The sequence below is a fragment of the Sphaeramia orbicularis genome, chromosome 16, assembly GCF_902148855.1.
Source record: "Sphaeramia orbicularis chromosome 16, fSphaOr1.1, whole genome shotgun sequence".
In the NCBI taxonomy this organism is placed as follows: Eukaryota; Metazoa; Chordata; class Actinopteri; order Kurtiformes; family Apogonidae; genus Sphaeramia; species Sphaeramia orbicularis.
In genome coordinates, this window is record NC_043972.1 from 57,378,969 (window position 1) to 57,405,929 (window position 26,961).

Sequence of the window (26,961 nt, forward strand, 5' to 3'; positions counted from 1 at the left end):
AATAAAGCAGAAGCTCACCTGGTCCCACAGGTTCCACCAGCGCCTGTGGGAGGAGCTTAGTTGGAATGTCTGTCAGGTTTGTTTAACCCTTTTAATCTCAGTCTGAGTAGATGTTCTGGAACGTCAGCAGACGTAGATGCATAACAAACAGAGGACAGAGATACTGTTTCTCTCTCACCTTGTTTAATGTCATGTATTTAAAAAGAGGTAAAAAAAAAAAAAAAAAAAAAAAAAAAAGAATAAATAGTTTAAAGAGTAAACTATAAGAGGATCTAAAGCAGGGGTCTCAAACATGCGGCCCCGGGGCCAAATGCGGCACACTAAAGGTTCCAATCTGGCCCCTGGGATGAATTTGCGAAGTGCAAAAATTCCACAGTCTTGAATTGAATTAAGCAAAAAAAGAAATTCAGCTTGACTTAAGGGAACAATCTTGAATTAAGCAAAAAAAATTTCAATTAAATAAAAAAAATCTTGAATTAACAACTTCAATTTTTTTTTCTTTGTTTTAGTAGAAAAAAATAACTTTATATTATGAAAATATTTACATTTACAAACTATCCTGTAACAATTAAATGTGAATAACCTGAACAAATATGAACAACCTGAAATATCTAAAGAAAATTAAGCAGGAGTTTAACAATTTTCTGCCTGTTACTAAGTGTTTAGTGTCTTTGTTGATCCGATTCCAATAATGCACATGGACAAATGATAAGTTGAGGCATAATATTGTTAAAATTGCACTTATTTTTCTTAATATATTTCAGTTTTTTCAGGTTATTCACAAAGTTTATAAAAGTAAGTATTTTCAAAATTTAATGGTGTGTTTTTCGCACTAAAACAAAGACAAAAATTTGGAGTTGTCATTATTTATAGGTTATTATGTTCTTATTTTACTGGTCTGGCCCACTGGAGATCAAATCCGGCTGAATGTGGCCCCTGAAAGAAATGAGTTTGAGAGCCCTGATCTAAAGTGTCCATGTCAGTGTGTTTACAGTCGCAGCAGTAGTGCAGTCCAGTTATGGTTCTGAGGTGAATGTTAGAAGAATCCTTAAGTTCTGATGGTTTAAACGTTTTTACAATCGACTATATTAATATAACCTGAGGTTCAGTTCACTTGGGAAATAAATATGTGGTTTTCCAGTTTTACATCTGTGTGTACTTGGACTACAGTAAAGTATGTGTCATATCATGTTGAATTATAAATGACTGGACACAGCCTTCACTGTACTTAGTGTAACTGGACACTTTGCAATGTGGGACACTCCCTGTTTTGTCGTCATAACAATAAATCACTGAGGGTCAGATTAAGTGTCACATAGATCTGGGCGTGTTTCTACTGTAAGTGGGAGAAAAACAATGACAGTATTGTGTAACATTTTTTGTGAAGTGAAACATGATTAAAAAGACCTGATTCCATCCTGCTCAAGAACAGACTTGTAAAATACCAAACCTGGAAAAGTAGTTAAACACAGGTTTATGGTTAACTTTTTACAGTGTTTTTTAGATCCTCTGCGAACTGATAAAAACCTTATTATGTTAGTGGACACAAGGACTTCCCTTTTCTGAGGCTTTTAGAACACTGAGTATACTGCACTAATAAATACTGTCAGCTCTGTGGTGAGTTTAGACCATTTACTGGACTTTGCATTTGACAGGATGATAAAACGTCACTGGAATACTGAATTGTAAAAGTGACCTCCTTATTTCTTACGGTACATCCTCTTGTATGTTGTCTTACTAATAATTTCCAAGAATGACAATATGCCATTTAATGAAAATATCCTTTCAATACTGTGAATGTGGAGGTGTAGATTTATAAATGCATTCATGGTGTAGATTTGGAAGTGGAGACACAGGATTGTCTATTTTTGCATTTACCCCCAATAGAAACATCCAAACATGTCTTTGACTTGTGCTTGATCTATCCAGATCTATATCTACTTTGGATCTGAATTATGAGCTCATACAAACACTGAATCTTTAGTGATAAATCCACCACAGATGCTTTTACCAAGACCTCAGCCTGTAATGGATTTGATCAGTGTTTCCAACAGTTCTGCCTATTCTAGTATTCAGTCAACTCCAATATTCCTGAAAATCCTCCTGAAATACAGACATGAATTTAGACCAATCAGGAATGAGTGAAAATGTAAGGAACGTCTGAAAGCTACAGGATAAAATATTAAATACACATCTATTAAATATACATATACTACTAAAGTACGGCAAAAACTACTGATATGTACAAAAAGCTAATTCTATACAACAGATGAGAAATATATACAATAAATAAGGATATATACAGGTTATTTGGGATATATACATGTAATATAGAGTATATACAGGTAATATAGGATATGTACAGGTAATATAGAATATATACAGGTAATATAGGATATGTACAGGTAATACAGAATATATACAGGTAATATAGGATATATACAGGCAGTATAGGATATTTATAGGTAATATAGGATATATACAGGTAATATAGGATATGTACAGGTAATGATAGGATACATACAGGTAATATAGGATATGTACAGGTAATGATAGGATACATACAGGTAATATAGGATATGTACAGGTAATGATAGGATACATACAGGTAATATAGGATATGTACAGGTAATGATAGGATACATACAGGCAGTATATGATATTTATAGGAAATATAGGATATATACGGGATATAGGATATACACAGGTAATATTGTCACATCCCTGTCTGCTCTGCTCTTTTTTCTCATCTCTCTCTTTCTTTCTTTCACTCTGTCAGCCACACCTGCCCATCTCTCTCTCTGCCACACCTCCTCATCAGTAAATATCCCTCACCTGTGAGCCCAGCTGGGCTCATAAGGCAGGGTGTATATATTCACCTCTCTGTCCTCTGTTCTTTGCCAGATTGTATCTACCTTGTGTATTACTCTCCAGCATGTTCCTATGATCCTGATCCTGTTTGTCCCCTGACCTTCCCCGCCTGTTGCCTGGATACCTACCTACCTGCTTGTCTGACTACGTCTGCCTGTCTGCTTCCCCAGTGAATCACTTACCTTCGTCTGACCACGTCTCTCTGCCTGAACCCCGAATGACCAACCTGCCTTCCGTCCCCAACCACGTCTCCTGCCTTCCTCCCTCTGGTCCCGTTTGGATATCCTGGTTCTTGACCCACCGCCTGTCCCTGATTCACCTGCTGTCTGTCCCTTGCCTGTTGCTTGTCTGCCAGAGAATAAAGACTGTTCACCTTGAGCACCTGAAACTGCACTTGGGTCCTCTGTTGTACTTGTTACAAATGTAGGATAAGTACAGGTAATATAGGATATATACAGGTAAGAACAGGTGTGTCTAATTAATCAGTAGTCACAACAAGAAGTAGCAGACACACCTGGATTAACCAGTGTGTCCAATAATGAAAGACAGGAAATAAAGGACCCACCTGAAGTTCAGGAAGTAGTGGGGCTGTGCATAGCGTCCATTAACCCCCCTGTAGTCTTTTGGCAGAAATGACCCGTGGCTCCATTTTTCTCTCTCTCTCTGTGTGTCTGTCTGTCCTCATCAGGTTGAACGGACCCTCTGAATTCCAATTTTGAGTATAAACTGCCCTCCCACTGTCCTTGTCGGGTCAAAGAGGGCCTATTGAGCTCAAGATGAAGGCAGCGGAAGGGTTAAGTTAATCATTTAAGTTCAAAATAACTTCAGTTTTGGCTTGAACAATACAAATAAACTCAGACTGCTCCTTGAGAAAATATTTGTCCAAATAAAAACAGGAAATGTGCAATTATCTACAACTATGACAATAAAGTTAAGCCTTCACACCCCCCCCTTTGGGTCCCACCCCACCGTTTGAGAACCACTGAATTAGACTGAACTAACATTAGCCCAAGTACAAGCCTGGACTGGCTGGAATCTCCAACACACTACCCCAGCTCAGCAACACTGGAAACCAACAGGTCAAAGGTCAACCTTGTGAGCCCCTCCCACCTGAGGAATCCTCTGTACCACTGAACCCAAACCCATCCTCTGTGGACTCATTTATGGAGGAAAGGTGTTGGTTCTGTCCTCATTTACTGAGGTTTTCATCTGAGGGCAGATTTGACCTGCTGACATAAAGGATGGAAGAAGAATACGAAGAAAAACTGAAGATCTGTCACTGAGGATTCATCCCAAAGTCAGTGGGATCCAGTTTGGGTTCTAAATGTGATAGAACTGGAGGTAAAGTTGGACCCAGATAATGGTTCCTATCAGTCCATGAAGTAACGACAGTAGAAACTGTTGTAAACATGTTCTCTGTTCTGACTCCTCCTCCTCTCATCCACTTCATGTTGGCTTCATTTCTACTTCCTCTCCAAACGGCAGCAGCTGTGAGTCTCTGCGTCTCTCCATGAAGGACCTGTTTGACTCTCACCTCCTTCACTGTGGGTTCTTTACTTCAGTAGAAACTGGATGAGCTTTAATCCATGTGTTGGAGTCCGTCTGAAGTGACTGTGATGAGACCAAGCCTCAGAGTAGAAGATGATGTGAAACTCTAGGGTTTAACTCAGTGTTGTTGTTGTTGTTGTTGATGTTACTGAGGGTCAGGGTTTTCTCCTCACTGGTCCATTAAACTCTGGACTATTTAGATTAGACTGGACTGTGTGTTGAACTGGTAACTTTACCATCAGTAAAAGTACAGAGAAAATCAACAGTCATTAGATTCAAAATAGGGGAAGTGAGTCTCAGCCGCTTTGTGACAACGCCTTGAGTTAATGTTAGGACACAAAAACGGACGTTTAAAAAGAGGAAGTGTTGATGTGTCTGAAGCTGACCCACTTCTGAGCCTCAGGTGGTTGTGGACCAGCTGAACCACTGTAAGGGGGGGTTGGACTCACTGTCCCACATCCATCAGAAGTAAGTCAGTAAAGTTTATTTATATGGAACTTTTCACAGAATGAATTCACAAAGTGCTTTTGAGTCAAATAGAAGTAGGATCCACAGACAAACACAGACACACAGCTGTGTCCACAGACATAAAAACTAAAGAACATGGTCTGAAAACCCACAGCTCATTCAAAGCCTGAGGAAACAATAAGGTCTGGAGCTGCTTTGGAAAAGACTCAAGAGAATTTAAAGGGCAAAGTGATTGGAAATGTCATCTATAGTCTGGGGCACTGTTTACAGGCTCCGCCCCCTCTATGTCGAGGTGGGCTGGCACCTGCAAAGCAGGGGGCCGGGGGGGTTGAGCCCCTGCCACTTTGATCCTCTGCTTACAAGTGCCCTTTTTACTCGTTTTTTTTTTTTCTTTTCTTTTTATTGCACAAAAAACTGCGTGACTAAAATTTTCGTGACTAAAATTTTGATCAATGATAATAAATGTTAAGAGTGGTTTAATTTGGCTGTCACTGGACCTGCTCATGGTGCCCTTTCATCTCTGTCAAGCCCCGCCCCTTCCTCCTGTGTAACCTTGCTTGCAACACATACACACACACACACCCACATGTCATGCGGTCTGGAGAATGAATGAGGAGGAGGGAAGCACCACGATTCCAGGTACGTGAGAGTCCACCCCACTATCTGCCCAAAACATTCACTTGTCTCTTTTGGTCCTGGTCCTATTCTTCAACAACTATAGTTTTGGGGCCAAAAACCGATTGTAAGTGAGTAAATAATTCAATATCATCGTCACGTCATGGAATGAGCTCCCAGACTAGCACACTCTAACAGCTGGGTGCCCACCTGAGTCTGAGTCCTGCTGAAGCACTCACACAGATTTGCTTCTGTTTTATTTCCATAAACTGTTGAGTTTTAGCCGCAAAATTGTAACACATGGTAATAGTCCTCACTTGTTGAAACAGTCACTTTTTCTTCAGTTTTCTCTGTTTTTGCATAATACCTTTAAGTTTACTCTGAGCTTTATGAACATCTACATGATCAGTAAATTAAAGAAAGTGATTTACACTGAAAAATACAAAACACAGAGGTTTTTATTATAATAAATGGTGATAAATCACATGAGAAACATTTAAAAGAGAGAAAAAAATCATTTAGAAGCTGCCATAAAAGTACCACTGGGTCTGAATGGGTTAAAATGTGCTGAAGTAATTAAATTCTGCTAAACTGATATAAAATTGCATAATTGCACTTGTAGGCAGAGGATCAAAGCGGCAGGGGCTCAAGCCCCCCCCCCCCCCCCCGGTCCCCTGCTTTGCACGTGCCGTGCAGGAACGCTTCTTCTAGTCCAGTTTCCTCTGGGGTACTATAGCGACGCACCGCCCCGTCCTCAGATGTATTCTGGGAAGGAGAGCAGTCAAGTCAGGTCTGCCCGTTGCTCCGTGTTTCCTGTTTTATTCAGGTCAGTAAACGTGTGAACAGTTGTAATAATCCACGTCCAAAAAGCCGAATTTAACAAAGTGCTGATTTCTGTTCAGTTCTGAGACCGTTCATGTTGGATTTGGACCAGTTTATGGGAATGTTTGAAGTCAAAGTGTTGGGAAACTACCGCGAGGTGGCCGCCATTTTGTGCTTCTAGGGTGGTGTCGAAGGGCTCTTGTACCCGGAATGCATTTCGGTTTTGTAGTTTGTTTGTATTAAGTTGAGATGATTATGCGCTTTATCTGAATTTTGTTACCGAAGGCACACTTTTCACATGGGTTTTGGGTCACACTGTAAAGGTCTAAATGCCATCCTAGACAGACTCAAAGGGCAACATTCAGTTTCAGATATTTTAAATGAAAAACCCTCTATTTTACAACCTCATCATTGGTTAGAGGGAAAAAAAATTAGATCGAACCTAAATAGCAAGAGTTTGGAAAAATGGCAGCGTCACGGATGGACAACAAAAGTAAATATCAAATTAAACATTTGTTATATCAGTTTTCAATATCATATGCTTCTATTTTTAACAATATTTACGACACACTAGTAATGGGTCCGGCAACACCAGTGCGTCGGCGCATGCGTCGAGCTCATAGAAGGGAAAAAACCCCGTGTCGGTGTGTGTATCGCTTTAAGAAAGTCACGTGACCGATACAGGAACTGTTTCGAACTGACACTGACACGCTAAACTGTGTTTATAAGGAAACGCATCTTTCAACGGGATGCATCTGCTAAAAGAATTTCTGATTTTTTGCGGTTCATCATCAAATTCATCAAGAATTCTGGAGCAGCCTCAAACCAAAAGAAAGCTTTCCGCTGTGTGGGACCATTTTGATCTTATATCGGAAAATAAGGTATTTGTTTGAATTTCCTTGTTGTTTCATCGTGTTCCTCTCAGAGTTTCCATTTTATCTGATTTCAAATTCATTTTAAAGTGACTCTTAGTTTACTATTCATATTATTTTCTGCAGGTTAAATGTCACATTTTTTGGACAGAACTTTCCTATTTAAACAAAAGCACCTCCTCAATGCTGAGGCATTCTAGGTCCAGGCATGAGAATGAAGTCCCAGATACACCCAGGATAAACTCAGGTATACAGCCATTCTACAACTTACTCACAGTTGCTTTATTGATAATTAATTCTTATTAATTTATTCTTCACTTCATTTTTAACCATCAAACTCAAAACGTTGGAAAAACTTTTTTTTTTATATAAAAATTTGTAAAAAAAAAAAAAAAAATCCCAGTCCACAAGCATCCTCATTCACAACACGTTCACTTAGATTTTCATGTTATGATCCATGTTCACGTTATTTATTGACTGTATCTAAAAATATCAGATATTTTAAATTTAAATGAAGATACGAAATAATACAATATAAAATACAATGACTTAAATTATATTATTGTATATACTAGGTCATCAAATCAGTGTCAGTTGAGTCTGTCAACTAAGTTGCCTGTAGGGATTTTTAAGGTCCAGCAGGTGTCAGTATTCAGTGACATAGTATCAATACAGCTTGGCAATGTGTCAAAACGCTTCATGACGCCTCATCTACCCATCCCTACGACATACAAATAATTTTAACATTATATTCAAATATATTTTGCATAGTTATATGCATTTATTAGTTTTAAACAGTGTGTTAAGAATATGACATAAATAATATGATAGTCAAATATCAATGTATTTGGAATAAATGTAGTTTATTTATAGAGTTTATAAAATGAACCCAGAATGACGATAGAAAACTTTGTCACTTTACAAACATTCACACTCATAAAACTAGTCACTTTTTTTTCCACAAATTTGTTACTCATTTCAAAATACATTTTCCTGAAAATATAAGTAATTATCTACCCATAAATATAAGTTTGGTGTAGATTACTGTAATTTAATTTTTTTTGACCAGATGTTAACCTTCCCTTGACTTTGGCCTAAAATTATTTTATTTTGTTTGTTTTGGTAAATTTAATGTAGCACAAGCATTTCAGATTACATTCCATTAGCCTGTAATTAACACAGAGGTTGAAATAATTCATTTGGTGCCAGTATTTAAAGGGATATTGCACCTTAAAACTAACACACTGATGTGTACCTAAAATAGTGGTGTTCCAAACAGTGTTATACTGTGGATATACTGTATATCGTTCTTTTTTCTTTTATGGTGTTTGTGCTCCATACCATGTATTTGGTGATCAGCAAGATAAAATAAAACAAAAGTAATGAAAAAGTATTGTATAGTGTAAAAGGAAAAAAAAAGATAAAAAAATATTGCACGGGAACAAAAAAGGATAAAAATTGAGAATATACAAAATGTACGGTACTTGGGAAAACTGTACTATTGCACCTCTAATATTTACAGGATAATTTTTGTGCACAGAGTGAATGCTCACAGATGAATATGCATTACATATGATTATTATTCCTAGAATGGTTGTTTTGCCCTGGATGAGTGAATATTGAGGTAGTATTTTGAGCAGGATAGTAGTAGCAGTGACAGTGATAAATGTATTGCACATTGTCCCTTATGTTGATGGCTGAGGTCGTCACATGTGACAGTTCAGGGTGGTGATGGCTCTGAGAAACAAACTGTTTTTCAGTCTGTTTGTTCTTGTTTTGATGCTCCTGTTGCGCCTGTCAGAGGGCAGCAGGTCAAAAAGCTGAGAGCCAGGATGTGAACTGTCCTTGATGCTGTTCTGGGCTCTGCTGAGGCACCGGCTGGTGTAAATGTCTATCAGGGAGGGGGGAGGACAGTCGACAGTCCTCTGTGCTGCTTGGACTGTCCTCTGGAGCCTCGTCTGTCTGCCTCAGTGCAGCTCCTGTACCAGGTGGAAATGCACCACGTCAGCAGGCGCTCAATGGACGAACGGCAGAAGGCCAGCAGCAGCTTCCTGTCCAGGTTGTGCTCCCTGAGGACTCTCAGTTCATGGCTTTGACATCTTTTATCTGGTTTATTTTGTGTTTGCACACTTGTTGGTACCGTTCGGGTAGAGCCGTCTCGGATAAATGTTTTAGTTTGACCATGTGGTATCGTAGTTCCAGGTGGTTCACTAGGAGCCTGAAGCCCTTGTTCCCAATGACAGACAGCGGTTGTCCATCCATGACAATAAAATCCAGTGATTTCTGTTGTTTTCATACTATTGTGTGGAAACTTCTGTGTTCTTGTGTGTTCTTGTCTCTGCCAAAGTTAGCTGTTTCATACCATCTCCTTTTTTTTTTGCTTTTTCAATTTTATTAACTCGGCATGCTTTTTACTATGAAATCGCTCGAGGTGTTTGATGAAGTCTGTCGTGTTATAACTCCAGGCTTTCCCACCACTCCTGGGAACGTTGCCCTTGCACATATTACAAGTATCTGTGGATGTTGTTGGTGAAGTTAGGCTGAAGTGCTGCCACACAGGTGAGCTTTTCTCTCGCTCCATGGCTGCTCTGTATGTTGAGGACGTTGTCGCTGCATGACGTCACACGCATCGCTCATAGAACAGAATTAGAGTGAATCAGAGCCGTTCAAGTAAATGGTTGTTTTACAGCTTTGAAGCTGCTGAGAGCCACCATCAGGCCAAGCTTTCACAGTCTTTGTGGTGGTAAGAGCAGGGATTAAAAACAGTGACATGTGATCAGAGTGGCCCAGATGTGGTAGTGGTCTAGCCCTGTAGCCCTTTTTTCTGCCATTGACCAATTTCCACAGCCAAGCCAAAGGAGTAACAGAGGCTGGACTTTTCCACAGCAGAGCTGCATTCACCAGTCAAAGAGGCGGGGACGCAGCGCAGCATATGGTGTGACGTATCACTTCCACATCAGAAATACCCCAAGCATAGTGGTGTTGCTAACCTCTCCAGAGTCGGCCCATCTTTCACTGTTCTACTAATGTTAGCATAGATAGAGTCCTCCGCCTGAAGTGACAACAGCTGGTGGATCTCAGTGTCTTCCCAGTTCAACATTTTTGTGGTCGTGTTGATTTGTTTTACTGTGCACGGCCCGCACTCATTTTTAAATCCCCCTGGCACAGGGGTCACCGTCATCAAAATGTCACACCTTGTTTGTTGAACGACAGGTGTTTCTTTTACAGAGCATTTCAGAATCGTGATTCTTTCTTGATCAGGCCTCTGTTACTACCTTCAGAGGTGTTACAGAACTGTGATAAAGGTGGAACCAAATGATCCACTATTTCATTTACACAGATGTCATTCTGGAATAAAAGTAAAATATTCCCGTAACAGAACTGCTGTGTAAAAGGAGCTTATGGGTTGGTACAGCAATTGTTATTGACGTTGTCAAGTTAGGTTGAGGTCAGGGCTCTTCCAGCCAGCATAGGCATTGAATGGAAACATATTATCCACTATAATGTAGTACTAACATGATGATTGAGTTGATTTATTAAGTTGAATTAGATATATGTAATGTGATCAACAAGTACAGTGAAGAAAAGAATGTTTAAATGAATGTTGATTCATTTGTGATTACTGTGTGTATGTAGAGGAGACAAGTTGAGGCCATGTCAGAACAGAGAGGGGTCAATTCAGGACATGACCTGGACAAAATGTACGTACACAGTCAGATCAATGTTGCAAAAAAGGAGAAGTGAGAAAAGCAATAGGCTATTTGCTGCACCCGAAACTAGTCAAGACCGGTAAAAACGGGAAGTTCCACCGGCGACATCTGGACATGACTCATCTATCCTGGCATGTGCAAAGCAGGGGGCCGGGGGGTCTTGAGCCCCTGCCGCTTTGATCCTCTGCCTACAAGTGCCCTTTTTACTGTTTTTTTTTTTTTTTTTTTTGCGCAAAAAACTGCATGACTAAAATTTTCGTGACTAAAATTTTGATCAATGATAATAAATATTAAGAGTGGTTTAATTTGGCTGTCACTGGACCTGCTCATGGTGCCCTTTCATCTCTGTCAAGCCCCGCCCCTTCCTCCTGTGCAACCTTGTTTGCAACACACACACACACACGCACATGTCATGCGGTCTGGAGAATGAATGAGGAGGAGGGAAGAGCCGCGATTCCAGGTACGTGAGCAGGGCCGTGCAGAGAGCTATAAAGGGGCAGGGGCTCAAACTTCCAAAAGGGCACATGAAAACGAATAACCACCAATTACAAAGTTCACATTTAGCAACAAGCAACATTATTAATCCACAGCAAGTCAAAGATTGACCAAATGGTCCAGATCAATGTCCTCAATACTGGGTGTGTCCTCCCTGAGCCCTAACACAGGCTGTGCACCTTCTGCACATACTCTGGATTCACCTCCTGATCCTATCTGGGGGATGTTGTCCCACTCTTCCTGAAGGGCCTGGATGAGCATCTGGCGGTTGCCAGGAACTGGACGCCTAGCATACACGGATCTACCAAGAATATCCCACAGATGTTCAATGGGATTGAGATCTTTGACTTGCTGTGGATTAATAATGTTGCTTGTTGCTAAATGTGAACTTTGTTGAACTCCCCTTTGTCATATTTTACATTATCCTCTGGATACTCATCCACTGTTTTGTTGTTTGTTGTATTTTCTTTGTTAATTAAATGTTTTTTTAAGAACAAGAAAGAATTTGTATTCATATTTAATAAAATGGTGTGAAATGGCATCACATAGAATATGTGATAAGTTTCTTTTGATGTTCAGTTTCTATAGAAGTGGAAATAAAGATGTAATGTGTAGAAGTTTTTGTGTGTTAATACCCTGCAAACATCTAAATCTTACCAGGTGTATTTTTCTCATTTCTAGTCCAAATATCTCATCACACTTAAAATAAGACAAAATCACCTAAAGAGTAACTTTTCAGTGAGATATAAGAACTTGGTTTTAGAAAATAGATCTGGGAAATCTTATTTCAAGAAATCTTAGTAAGATAATTTTCACTTGTTCCATTGGCAGATTTTTTGCTTAATTCAAGATTTTTTTTTTTTTTGCTCAATTCACCAAAAAAATCTGCCAATGGAACAAGTGAAAATTATCTTGGTAAGATTCCTTGAAATAAGATTTTCTAGATCTATTGTCTAAAAATAAGTTTTTATCTCCCTTACAAGTTCCTCTGTAGGTGATTCTGTCTTATTTTAAGTGTGATGAGATATTGTGACTAGTAAATGAGAATAATACACTTGGTAAGATTTGGATTTTTGCAGTGTAAGTCTAAGACAAATTCTTAAAAACAGATGTTAAATTATGTATAAAAGCATGACAGTGAATGTTAATAACTAGAAATACCTTCATTTTACATCTGGTTTTACACCTACTTTTACAGTGAAACATTGATTATTTAGTTTCTTTTCATTCTAGGACATATTTATGATGATATTTAGGTTTTCCACAGTTAAGAAATAACCATGTAGAGGAAGTGTTAACCCAAGCCAAACCATTTAACATTACATGATAATAATAAAGTTTATATTGTAGTATTTCTAGCTGTATCATTTAATATTGACCAGGTTGATGGGAATATTTGTGGAGGTTTGTGGTTATTTCAAATAAGATTCACTCCAGATGTTTGAGGCGAACACGGATATTACGATAATGGATCCAGCAGTTTCTGAAACAAAACCAGAAATGTCAAAGTGTTGGTACTGATGAAAGAGTCGGGGGATTTTACATAAGTTTTATGACTCTTGTACACCAAAAGGGCCGGATTTAGGTATTGGATGAGAAGAAGACTTGGATGTGTTTTCTTTTTATGCAATTTTATATCGGTTTAGCAGAATTTAATTACTTCAGCACATTTTAACCCATTAAGACCCAGTGGTACTTTTATGACAGCTTCTAAATGATTTTTTTCTCTTTTTAACATTTCTCATGTGATTTATCACCATTTATTATAATAAAAGCCTCTGTGTTTTGCATTTTTCAGTGTAAATCACTTCCTTTACCCTCTATTTAATTTACTGATCATGTAGATGTTCATTAAAACTCAGAGTAAACTTAAAGGTATTATGCAAAAACAGAGAAAACTGAAGAAAAAGTGACTGTTTCAGCAAGTGAGGACTATTACCATGTGTTAGAATTTTGCGGCTAAAACTCAACAGTTTATGGAAATAAAACAGAAGCAAATCTGTGTGAGTGCTTCAGCAGGACTCAGACTCAGGTGGGCACCCAGCTGTTAGAGTGTGCTAGTCTGGGAGCTCATTCCATGACGTGACGATGATATTGAATTATTTACTCACTTACCATCGGTTTTTGGCCCCAAAACTATAGTTGTTGAAGAGTAGGACCAGGACCAAAAGAGACAAGTGAATGTTTTGGGCAGATAGCGGGTGGACTCTCACGTACCTGGAATCGCAGCACTTCCCTCCTCCTCATTCATTCTCCAGACCGCATGACGTGCACGCGTGTGTGTGTGTGTGTGTGTTGCAAGCAAGGTTGCACAGGAGGAAGGGGCGGGGCGTGACAGAGATGAAAGGGCACCATGACCAGGTCCAGTGACAGCCAAATTAAACCACTCTGAACATTTATTATCATTGATAAAAATTTTAGTCACGAAAATTTTAGTCATGCAGTGTTTTGCGGGAAAAAAAAAAAGAAACGAGTAAAAAGGGCACTTGTAGGCAGAGGATCAAAGTGGCAGGGGCTCAAGCCCCCCCCGGCCCCCTGCTTTGCATGTGCCAGTACGTGAGAGTCCACCCCGCTATTATTATTAATATTATTATTATTATTATTATTATTATTATTATTATCTGCCCAAAACATTCACTTGTCGCTTTTGGTCCTATTCTTCAACAACTATAGTAGTAGTTGCGGCTCATAGTATAAGCCGCAGACCCTAATTTTAGAAAGAAAATCAATTTTGTACACGTATAAGCCGCGCAGGGTTTATAAGCTGCGGGTGTCCACCAATGGCGATTTCTCATAGACTGCAAGAGAAGCCCGGCTTTCCCTATCATTACGAAAATTAAATGGTTAAATATGTTTGGTTGTGTTGACATTTCATTGACTACACGTGTTAAAACACATTCATCTCACAGACGAGTTCGTTCAGAATCAGCTTTATCACAAATCATCAGACTCGATGTTCACTTCTCATACATTCCCGTTGTGCCGTTTCCTCATACGATCTATGGTCAATGCACTTCCCCGTTGAAGCCTGGCTTCTATGGGAGTCTATGGGACCGAGTGGAACCTTTTTTTTTCATTGCGTCAAAACTGGACGGTAATTTGATAAAGGTTTTCTTTGAGTTCAAATGAAATTATTCCCTGTATGTAAATGGGCATGATATGTGTGAGCTTGCTGTCATATCTATAGGTTGATTTGTTGTTAATATGATGATTAAAAAACAAAAGACAAAAAATGAGACAATAAAAGGATAGTAATAAAAGCACATTTCTCTTTGTTTTGTTTTGTTTTTTTTTTTTTTTTGTTGGTGGACTTATCGGGGTTTCCTTTGGATTCGTGCCGATAAGAGATTGACTTGCTTTTGCGCCGGCTGTGGATTCACGGACTTAAAATGACTTGAAAGACACTTGAAAGTGAACAAATTTTTGTTTTTCGTTCGAGTAGGACTTTGAATTTATTTTTAAAATATAAAGATTAAAAACAAGTAATTATGTCTGTTGTAATATTTTCATTTAATATTACGCATGACGTGCGGTAGGGACGAGATGACATGGTACTTGGCACCGTGCTGTGGTACCTGGTACCGAGCCGTGGTACTGAGCCGTGGTACTGAGCCATGGTCCCACAGCGCCATGGTAACTGGCACCGAGCTGTGGCACCGCAGTACCACGGTTCGGTGCCTGGTGCCATGGCACAACCGAGGTGCCAATGCTAGGTGCTGTGGCACTGCAGTACTACGGCTCAGTGCCAGGTGCCGTGGCACCGCGGTACCAGGGCTCGGTGCCGGGTGCCGTGGCACCATAGTGCCACAGCTCAGTGTCAGGTGCCATGGCACCGCGGTGCCACAGCTGGGTGCCACCGGTGCCGCGGCACCACCGGCACCTCAAGCCGAGATGCTGGGGCACCGAGCCATGGTACCAGTAAAATCATCATATAAGCCGCGTCAAAGTATAAGCCGCAGTGTTTAAAGTGTGGGAAAAAAGTAGCGGCTTATAGTCTGGAATTTACAGTAGTTAATTTTGTCTGTCTGCTTAATCTGGTTTGAAAGGGATGTGTTTGTTGTGTTCCATTTCATTGCATTACAGTGACCACCTCTTCTGTTTTTTTGTGTTTTGATGTAGAGAGAAGACAAAGGTGGATTTAAAGTGAAACCTAAAAGTTGTATCTGGACAAACATCACCTGATTCCAGCAAACATGGATGGAAGACCCACCTGTGACCAGTGTGGAAAGACTTTCACCACAGCAAGTAACCTAAAAAAACACCAACGCATCCACACTGGAGAAAAACTGTGTCACTGTGACCAGTGTGGAAAGACTTTCACCACAGCAGGTGACCTACAATTGCACAAACGCATCCACACTGGAGAAAAACCATATGAATGTGACCAGTGTGGAAAGGCTTTCACCAGAGCAGATGGCCTAAAAATCCACCAACGCATCCACACTGGAGAAAGACCGTATCAATGTGAACAGTGTGGAAATGCTTTCAACTCTGCAAGTGCCCTAAAACAACACCAACGCAGCCACACCAGAGAGAGACCGTATGAGTGTGAACAGTGTGGAAAGGCTTTCACCTTAGCAGGTCACCTAAAAGTCCACCAACGCATCCACACTGGAGAAAGACCGTATGAGTGTGACCAGTGTGGAAAGGCTTTCATCACAACAAGTTACCTAAAAATCCACCAACGCATCCACACTGGAGTACGACCATATTGCTGTGAGCAATGTGGAAATGCTTTCTTCACAGCAAGGTACCTAAAAATCCACCAACGTAGCCACACTGGAGAAAGACCATATGAGTGTGACCAGTGTGGAAAGGCTTTCATCGCAACAAGTCACCTAAAAATCCACCAACGCATTCACACTGGAGTACGACCATATTGCTGTGAGCAGTGTGGAAATGCTTTCTTCACAGCAAGTAACCTAAAAAAACACCAACGCATTCACATTGAAGAAAAACTGTGTCACTGTTACCAGTGTGGAAAGGCTTTCATCGCAACAAGTTACTTAAAAATCCACCAATGCATCCACACTGGAGACAGACCATATTACTGTGACCAGTGTGGGAAGTTTTTCATCCAAGCTAATCACTTAAAAATTCATCAGTGGGCCCACCCTACCAGTGCAGATTCTTTGACAGATCTTTTATCACAGGCTCACAATGTACTAAACATGAAGACAAAAACTGAGCAGTTGTACAAAAAGTAAGACACTGGACTCTAGTGGAAAGAGTCGGTGTCATTAACACACCTAAACAGTTTGAATGTTTCCAATGTGATGAAAGAGTCTCGTCACCCTCTGCCCTCTGCTATCATCAGCGCAGTTGTGAATCATCAACATCTGGACCAAAATGTCCCTCAGCATCAGATGACAAGAAGAAACACAGTGTGTGTGAACCAGCAGCACCCACTTCTGACAAGAACATCAGACTTAAAAACCTCCAGATCAGACTTCACAGAATCCAGATATGAAGACAAACATCCGACTGAAGGCTGTGTTTTGTTTTCCTTAGAGTACAGAAGTGTGTTGTAATGCACCACCTTCACAAAACAGTGACATTACTGAATCTCAATCCGCCACGAGGTGAAAAGTTCAACTAGTGGAAGTCAACAAGGACCTGGGGCCTCTTGTACAAAGGACACAAAAACGTGGCATACGCTCTTTTCCACACTCAAGTTCAGATGTACAAAGAATGAAATGACCGTGGAAATGTGCGGTGCTTCACGCCAACTTCATAGTGTGTGTATGCATGCTTCTAGTGCTTTAGAACCATTGGTAACACTTAGTGGTGACACTGGAAAACTGTTAATAATGTGAAAGAGGTCATTCCTCTGATCGATGTGCACATCAGAGATACACAGATGAACAATGAACACACCAGCACATCATCCCACTGCCAGAGCAGCACATCCCCCACCAGAACCAGACCCTTGACCCTTTAATGACAATCCTGCCATCCGAATAGGATGTGATGTCAACCGCATAAAGAGACAGGGACACAGAATTCACTTGTTAAATGCATTTAATGTATTATTAATGTCTGTGGAACATTTAGAAGTCGGTCCAGGCGATCATATGCCACTGAGCTGGGCCAGAGCTGGACCGTTTCTGTAGGAGTTCCGTTTCACGGAGCAAAATCTGTTTTGGCCTGATGGGTGTTTGGACACCAGGACGGATCTGCCAAGTGGTTTTTCGGGCCAAGTCGGTCAGCGATTCTGTTCCAGATCCATCCCAGTATCTCTTTGCTATCTGGGTCATGATGTCTTCTTGTGACTCGCATGAGCACAGGTGAGGACACGGCTGAGGACGGACATCAGCAGCTGGCTGTTGGACCCACGGTCTGTGACAGGAGGCTGGGAGTGCGTCTCACCTTCTTCTGTTTCATTGTCTTTTGGGAAATAATACATTGAGTAACTAGAAGCACTCGGAGAGCGCAGACCTCCGCCAAGGCTGATCAGTGGCCCCCCCGTGGGCCCCCCCACCCCCGATCACCACCAAAATTTAATCATTTCTTCCTTATCCCATTTCCAACAAACCCTGAAAATTTCATCCAAATCTGTCCATAACTTTTTGAGTTATGTTGCACACTAACGGACAAACAAACAAACAAACCCTGGCAAAAACATAACCTCCTTGGCGGAGGTAATTAAACATGAGTCACAGTCTTTGATTTCCTCTTTGATATCCTGACATGATTACGCATGAACCTTTATCTTGTTTGGCTGTGATCAGATTATTGTATGACCTGTGGAATGAACAGATGTGTGAGTTACACAAATACTAAATATATATTTACCTTGGGGGTGATCTGCATCAGCACTGTGAGACCAGTGTCACCCACAATTAGCATCGACCCTCTGCTCAAACAGGCTGAGTTCATCTCTTTTCTCCTTCCACCTGTTTTGGCCTCCGCTTCTCATCCACCTTGACGTCATCATCTGATCATGCAGAGAGGGGAATCCCAGAGGGAATCCCACCTGCAGGCCCTATTTAAACTAATTTGCATATTTAAATGTGGGTGTGGAGGGGGAGGAGTCAGGCACCCCAAACATATACGGTCAATTCCACTCTGATTGGGATGTATAAAGGAAGTGTGCTTGGAGTCGGGCGTACGCTCAGTTTTATTCATCTGGATTTTTTGTGCGTATAGACTTATCTGGATTTAAGCGTACGCCAGGTTTCAGTATGAAATCCCTGGTTTCTATGCAGATACTACCTCTCATTGAGTTTGTGGACATTGAATCAGTCAGAGGTCGCGGTCACCAAAAATATTCCGTCATTGACGGATTTTTTTTAAAGATGACAGAAAATTCTGAAGGCCATCGGTCATTTTGACAGATTTAAATACTGAGGGTAATCTACCAAAGAAAGATTTCACACAACACTGAACAGAACCTGGACCAGGATCGCTGGTCTGTCTGTGTCTGAACAAGGTTTCAAACAGTCCATAACAGCATCCTACCTGCACAGAACCCTACAGCACCTGTCTAGAACCTTACAGCACCTGTATAGAACCCTACGGAGCCTGTATAACATTTAACAAATATCCAACCAGGGTCAAAGTGCAATATAGATTTTTTCTACCCTTTCTTGGTTGGTTGACATGCTTGTTTTTATTCTGTATATACAGGGTGTCCCCAAAAATGTATACACACTTTAAATAATTGTAAAGTAGGTGTTTATTAAAATTCATTTAATTCTCAAAATGTGATTGAATTTACAAACATCCTTTTGTTGTTTTGTCACTTCCTGTTCTCAAACTGACGTCTGCTCTGGTCCAGACACTGCTGACAACGCCAAGCAATGGAATCGCACACATCTCCAAACAATTCCCTCGATATTTGGGTGCATTCATGTTCAATGGTTACTCTCAGTTCAGTGACTGCTGCAGATCTCATATCATGGACTTTGTCTTTTAGGTATCCCCATAAAAAAAGGTTAGTGGTGTGAGTCTGTGGTGTGAGGCAATGTGTGATTCCATTGCTTGGCGTTGTCACCAGTGTCTGGACCAGAATGGGCGTCAGTTTGAGAACAGGCGCTGACAAAACAATAAAAGGACGGTTGTAAATTCTGTTACATTTTGAAAATTAAATGAATTTTAATAAACACCTTCTTTACAATTATTTAAAGTGTGTATACATTTTTTTGGGACACCCTGTAGATTTAATTTATTTTCTTTTAAACTGTTTTGCACTACACACCACAAGAGAGTTGTCTCTTTTATTTTCATTATACATATGTATAATGACAATACAGGCATTCTATTCTATTCTAACACATCTGACTCTTCAAGTGTTCATTTATTTTTTTCTTAATTCTACACTTACATAAAATCACAACCGGCACTGATATATTTTGTTCATTACCAGAAAGAAGTGCAGTTTCAGTTGATGATAAAATTCAAAATTTTTAGAGCAAGAAAAAAAAATCATTTCCAGCTAGAAATGTTAGATGAGTTCATATAGTGTTAATTATTAGGCCCGAGCCGAGTAAAGCCGGCGCAGGGCCTGTTGAGTCTGCAGTGGGCGCATGGGGATGAAATCGCCAGTGACACGGTCGCCTTTCGCCACTGTCGCCACTCACACATATTCTCATTCACGGCACTGAGACAGACGTGGCGGAGCTCGAGAGCTTTCAAATAAGGCCAAATACGTGGTTGCCATAGAAACGGCTATATTGTTCTTGCTCAGATTTTTTTTTTTTTCTTTCTCCTGCACTTTGAGCTCAATTTTGACCCCCTGAACATTTACGAAAACTCACCAAAGTTTGCCTAAAATTGAGAAATGTGCAACATTTAATTTACATATGGGTTTCGTAGATGTCGGTAAAGAAATATTGCGGCAGCGCCCCCTTGAAAAGTGAAAATGCATTGCGTCAATGGGAGCATGTCCAACATAAAGTTTGTCGTAGAGCCACGAAAATCGGTTCACAGATTCACCATGAGGAGACAAACAAAAAATATTATTGTGGCCACACCCCTAAAACAACCAGAAGTCGGCCATATTGAAATTTCCAAAATGCTGAGTCAGCGTTTTCGCTGATGTCGTATTTTAACTATCTCCTCCTTGTGCGTTTCGCCGAATGAGCTCAAAATTGGTGTACAGTATCTAGAGAAGTGGGGCATCAAAAGTTAGCCGAATTTTTGGGATCAGTTTTACCATTTTTGTGCAAGGAGGTTGCAAAATTTGCTAAGTTTTTTTTCAGAAATTTGCCTTTACAAATCTTGCTTCAGTTTGGTCATACAATCACCGATTTGGCTCAAATTTGAATCAGATGTCTATCTCCCAGGCCTACACCCATTTATTGAAAGAAATTGAAGTCTTGCACTATAGCGCCCCCTACAAATGTACATTTACAAAAATGACATCAGTTCGGACATACAAACACCGATTTGGCTCAAATTTGACTCAGACATCTGTCTCCCAGGCCTACACGTATTTGTCAAAAGAAACTGAAATTTCGCACTACAGCGCCCCCTACAAATTTAATTTTTTTTAAAAATTAAAATTACTTCAGTTCGGACATACGAACACCGATTTGGCTCAAATTTGACTCAGTGGTACATCTCACAGGCCTACACCCATTCAGTGGAAGAAATTTAATTTTAGCTGCATAGCGCCCCCTAAAGATTTACTTATACAAAAAATTATTTAGTTCGGACATACAAAGATTTGCCTCAAATTTGAATCATTTGTCAATCTCCCAGGCCTACACCCATTGATCAGAAGACATTGAAATTTGGTGCTAGAGCGCCACCTGCTGAACGATGGACATACTTCTACTGGACGTGCCCATGGTGAGGGCCTTTAGATGCCGCTTGCGGCTTTAATTTACACTTGTCATTGTTGAAAACACTTTTGGTTACAGATGTACATTTCATTTTGAGTCCATTCCATTACCTTCAATATATTTCATTTAAAACATTGTCAGTTCATGTTAATATTTAACGTGTCTGCTTTAAAAGCAGTTTTTCCTAAATGGTCCTTTAACCTTGGTCCTAAAATGGTCCATTATTATAAATAAAATAGCTCTGTGGTGTGGTTCTCAAGCTTTTTGTACTCTCAATGATCCTGTCTGATAAAATGTAGATATTTATAACCTGTAAACATTTGTAATGACTGTAAACTAGTAAAAAAAAAAAAAAAATGTTAGCGTTTGTGTCTTTTATGGAATCAAACCCAAACTTGGACTGCTTCAGTGTCTCCTTCAGATGTTTCTTTTCTTCCTGTGTGGCGTACAGTTCTCTTTTCACATCTTCATAATCATCATAGAGCTGGTTGAACTGCAGGTTGAGTTGGTTCATCTCTTTCTTGGACACAAACTTACATTCATCTACAACACAAAAAGGAGATACATTAACTCTTCATGTGCAACACATCAGTTTACAAACATCCACAGACACACACACAACACACAGATTATCCGTCTGTTTCTCTATCACTACTCACCCGACCACCAACCAACACAAACACACACGAAATAGTATGACTTGTGCAGAAGAATCTAGAGCACAGGTGTCAAACATGCGGCCTGGGGGCCCAATCCGGTCCGCCAAAGGGTCCAGTCCGGCCCATGGGATGAATTTGTGAAATGCAAAATTTACACTAAGAAATTAACGATCCTTTCAGTTCAGGTTCCACATTCAGAACAATTCATTCTCAAGTCGGTAGGACCAGTAAAATACTATCATAATAACATATGAATAATGACAAGTTTAAACCTTTCCCTTTGTAAATGTAAATACTTTCATGTATTTACACTAAAACAAAGTATAATTTCACAAAAAATGTAAATAGCCTGAACAAATATGAACAACCTGAAATGTCTTAAGAGAAGTACAATTTTAACAAAATTCTGCCTGTTGCTAAATGTTTTGTGTATTTGTAGATCCAATGTGATCTGTAAGTTATAATGTACCTGTCTAAATGATAAACTGTGGCAGAATATTGTTAAAATCAGACCTTTTTTCAGTTTGTTCATGTTATACACATGTTTTGAAAAGATAGTTTGCAGATGTGAACCTTTTCATCAGGGCCGTGCAGAGAGCTATAAAGGGGCAGGGGCTCAAACTTCCAAAAGGGACACATGAAAATGAATAACCACCAATTACAAAGTTCACATTTAGCAACAAGCAACATTATTAATCCACAGCAAGTCAAAGATTGACCAAATGGTCCAGATCAATGTTCTCAATACTGGGTGTGTCCTCCCTGAGCCCTAACACAGGCTGTGCACCTTCTGCACATACTCTGGATTCACCTCCTGATCCTATCTGGGGGATGTTGTCCCACTCTTCCTGAAGGGCCTGGATGAGCATCTGGCGGTTGCCAGGTGCCGGACGCCTAGCATACACGGATCTACCAAGAATATCCCACAGATGTTCAATGGGATTGAGATCTTCGACGTGCTGTGGATTAATAATGTTGCTTGTTGCTAAATGTGAACTTTGTTGAACTCCCCTTTGTCATATTTTACATTATCCTCTGGATACTCATCCACTGTTTTGTTGTTTGTTGTATTTTGTTTGTTAATTAAATGTTTTTTTAAGAACAAGAAAGAATTTGTTTTCATATTTAATAAAATGGTGTGAAATGGCATCACATAGAATATGTGATAAGTTTCTTTTGATGTTCAGTTTCTATAGAAGTGGAAATAAAGATGTAATGTGTAGAAGTTTTTGTGTGTTAATATCCTGCAAAAATCTAAATCTTACCAGGTGTATTTTTCTCATTCCTAGTCCAAATATCTCATCACACTTAAAATAAGACAAAATCACCTAAAGAGTAACTTTTCAGTGAGATATAAGAACTTGGTTTTAGACAATAGATCTGGAAAATCTTATTTCAAGAAATCTTAGTAAGATCATTTTCACCTGTTCCATTGGCAGATTTTTTTGCTTGATTCAATTTTTTTTTTTGCTCAATTCACCAAAAAAATCTGCCAATGGAACAAGTGAAAATTATCTTGGTAAGATTCCTTGAAATAAGATTTTCTAGATCTATTGTCTAAAAATAAGTTCTTTTATCTCCCTTACAAGTTCCTCTGTAGGTGATTCTGTCTTATTTTAAGTGTGATGAGATATTGTGACTAGTAAATGAGAATAATACACTTGGTAAGATTTGGATTTTTGCAGTGTAAGTCCAAGACAAATTCTTAAAAACAGATGTTAAATTATGTATAAAAGCATGACAGTGAATGTTAATAACTAGAAATACCTTCATTTTACATCTGGTTTTACACCTGCTTTTACAGTGAAACATTGATTACTTAGTTTCTTTTCATTCTAGGACATATTTATGATGATATTTAGGTTTTCCACAGTTAAGAAATAACCATGTAGAGGAAGTGTTAACCCAAGCCAAACCATTTAACATTACATGATAATAATAAAGTTTATATTGTAGTATTTCTAGCTGTATCATTTAATATTGACCAGGTTGATGGGAATATTTGTGGAGGTTTGTGGTTATTTCAAATAAGATTCACTCAAGATGTTTGAGACGAACACGGATATTACGAGAATCGATCCAGCAGTTTCTGAAACAAAACCAGAAATGTCAAAGTGTTGGCACTGATGAAAGAGTCGGGGGATTTTACATAAGTTTTATGACTCTTGTACACCAAAAGGGCCGGATTTAGGTATTGGATGAGAAGAAGACTTGGATGTGTTTTCTTTTTATGCAATTTTATATCTGTTTAGCAGAATTTAATTACTTCAGCACATTTTAACCCATTAAGACCCGGTGGTACTTTTATGGCAGCTTCTAAATGATTTTTTTCTCTCTTTTTAACGTTTCTCATGTGATTTATCACCATTTATTATAATAAAAACCTCTGTGTTTTGCATTTTTCAGTGTAAATCACTTCCTTTACCCTATATTTAATTTACTGATCATGTAGATGTTCATTAAAGCTCAGAGTAAACTTAAAGGTATTATGCAAAAACAGAGAAAACTGAAGAAAAAGTGACTGTTTCAGCTAGTGAGGACTATTACCATGTGTTACAATTTTGCGGCTAAAACTCAACAGTTTATGGAAATAAAACGGAAGCAAATCTGTGTGAGTGCTTCAGCAGGACTCAGACTCAGGTGGGCACCCAGCTGTTAGAGTGTGCTAGTCTGGGAGCTCATTCCATGACGTGACGATGATATTGAATTATTTACTCACTTACCATCGGTTTTTGGCCCCAAAACTATAGTTGTTGAAGAATAGGACCAGGACCAAAAGAGACAAGTGAATGTTTTGGGCAGATAGTGGGGTGGACTCTCATGGACCTGGAATCGCAGCACTTCCCTCCTCCTCATTTATTCTCCTGACCGCATGACGTGTGTGTGTGTGTGTGTGTGTGTGTGTGTGTGTGTGTGTGTGTGTGTGTGTGTGTGTGTTGCAAGCAAGGTTACACAGGAGGAAGGGGCGGGGCGTGACAGAGATGAAAGGGCACCATGACCAGGTCCAGTGACAGCCAAATTAAACCACTCTGAACATTTACATCAAAATTTTAGTCACGAAAATTTTAGTCATGCAGTTTTTTGCGCAAAAAAAAAAAAAAAAAAAAAACGAGTAAAAAGGGCACTTGTAGGCAAAGGATCAAAGTGGCAGGGGCTCAAGCCCCCCCGGCCCCCTGCTTTGCACGTGCCAGATGAAAAAGGGAAATGCACGTGTGTAAAGAACATAATACGAACATCTCTACATGTGTGGAATGAAAACAGAAATCCCAGTTGAATGAAATCAGACAATCAGTGACTTTCAGTGCAATGACCCATTTACACATGTTTTTACTGACAGAGTTTCATGTTTTGATTGATAAAACTGCTTTGATAGTGGAACTTACAGGACAATCTGCCATTACTAGTTTTATTAGTTCCTTCTGTATATTCGGTGGTATAATGGTGAAGTAGTTTTTGTAAATAAACTAATTAATAATCCTGATAGTCTACTACTACATAGTCATGATTTATGAGTGTTACCTTTTTTCGTTTGGTGTTTTGATTAAATTCCTGACTGTGTTTAGTCACAAAGTGGCCACAACCTCTAGAGATAAAGGTATATGCATTATTTACTAATTATTTCATTTACTGGGTGTATATTTATTCTTTATTGTGTGCTTCTATTATATTTCTGTTTCTTACTATACTTACTGCTGCTGCAAAAAAGCAATTTCCCAATTTGGGATTAACCCATCAAGACCCACTGATGCTTTTGTGTCAGTTCCCAAATAGATTTTTCCCTATTTATAAACTTTCTTAAGTGATTTATCACCATTTATTGAAATACTATCCTTTTTATTGGAAGTTTTTTCAGTGTAAATCATGTATTTTCCTATATTTAATTCACTGATCATGCAGATGTTCATTAAAGCTCAGAGTAAATTCAAAGGTTATTATATCAAGTCAGAAATAAATTGGGGAAAAGTTATGTTTTCAGCAAAATTATCAGTGATTAAACATAAACCCAGTGTGTTCATCCACTCTCATTGATCCAACTCCATGCGTTTTACTGGTGAATCAATACTGTAGAAGATGATGATGTTTCCATGGTAACTACGGAGCCTCTGAACGTCCAAATGGGTCATATCTGATGACCATGAAAAGATGAAAAACTGCATTTTACACCAATTATTGACATGTATTAAGATTAGTGGATCAGTAAGGGTTTAACATTTTAGATCAGTAGATGGTTTTGGTCGATGGTGTGTGTTTGGGTTTTTATGGGTTAATAAAGTATTTATCCAGTCTAATATAATGTCTAATTGGGATTATTTAAAATGGTAATAATTAGGCTGATCATTATGGTCTTATTCAGCGTAGATTATGAGGAGTCCTTTGAGGAAACCCAAGAGGATGTCCCAGCCTGCACTTCCTAAACCACCTCCTCACCTGCACCTGAATTATCAACAAAGGAAGGTCCTCCAGTTGTCACTGATGATCCTGCACTGTGGCCAAACCTGACTGATGACAGCACTAGGTGTCCACTTGTGAAAAACAGAACAGTTCAAATCACAGACTTGGATTTTCCTCAAAATTCACAAATGCCCCCAAGGAGATTCACAGAAGACAATTATGTGATGATAACCATGAAAAATGGAGAAAAAATTAAGAGGTCGTGCTTGAGTCTCTGCCTCCTGGAGAGCAGGAGTCTGACGAATTTCAGCATTTGAATTTCAGCATTATTTCAATTTCTGAGTCTGTGCTTTAAGTTCTTTAGTCTTAAAGAATTCTCAGTGATGCACATGATAACATGTTAAGCACGTAGCACAATAATCACAACAAACTACAATAATATTAGTTAATGGATTACTGCCCCAGATACCTTTATATTTTAACACCAGGTAACTGTCTTCACTGTGCCCTGGGCTTAACTCTACGTGCCTGAAAAGTGCATGACTGCCAGTGTTCTCTATCCTGCTCAGATACTGCGTTAAAATTGAAGTCCGGCCAGAGGCCGGGCTTCCAAGCGATGGGGGTTAACTAATATGGTAAAGAAACTTACCACTTAAAGCTGCCGATGGAAAAACACAACAGGAGAATGAAGGAAAAAATCCACCAAAAGGCAAGATTAAAG

General features: G+C 39.4%; 3 protein-coding genes across 3 annotated transcripts in view; all 3 read right to left on the reverse strand.

The window, feature by feature from the left end:
- The window catches only part of LOC115435836 (uncharacterized), a 1,131,008-nt gene that overhangs the window by 1,063,004 nt on the left and 41,043 nt on the right, over nucleotides 1-26,961 (reverse strand). The gene's annotated exons all lie outside the window — the stretch shown is intronic.
- The window catches only part of LOC115436291 (zinc finger protein 239-like), an 887,505-nt gene that overhangs the window by 786,939 nt on the left and 73,605 nt on the right, over nucleotides 1-26,961 (reverse strand). The gene's annotated exons all lie outside the window — the stretch shown is intronic.
- The window catches only part of LOC115436298 (zinc finger protein 658B-like), a 78,010-nt gene that overhangs the window by 46,213 nt on the left and 4,836 nt on the right, over nucleotides 1-26,961 (reverse strand). The window contains exon 3 of the mRNA XM_030159134.1: nucleotides 26,269-26,276. Coding sequence (XP_030014994.1) covers nucleotides 26,269-26,276 — 8 coding nt within the window. The remainder of the gene's footprint in view (nucleotides 1-26,268; nucleotides 26,277-26,961) is intronic.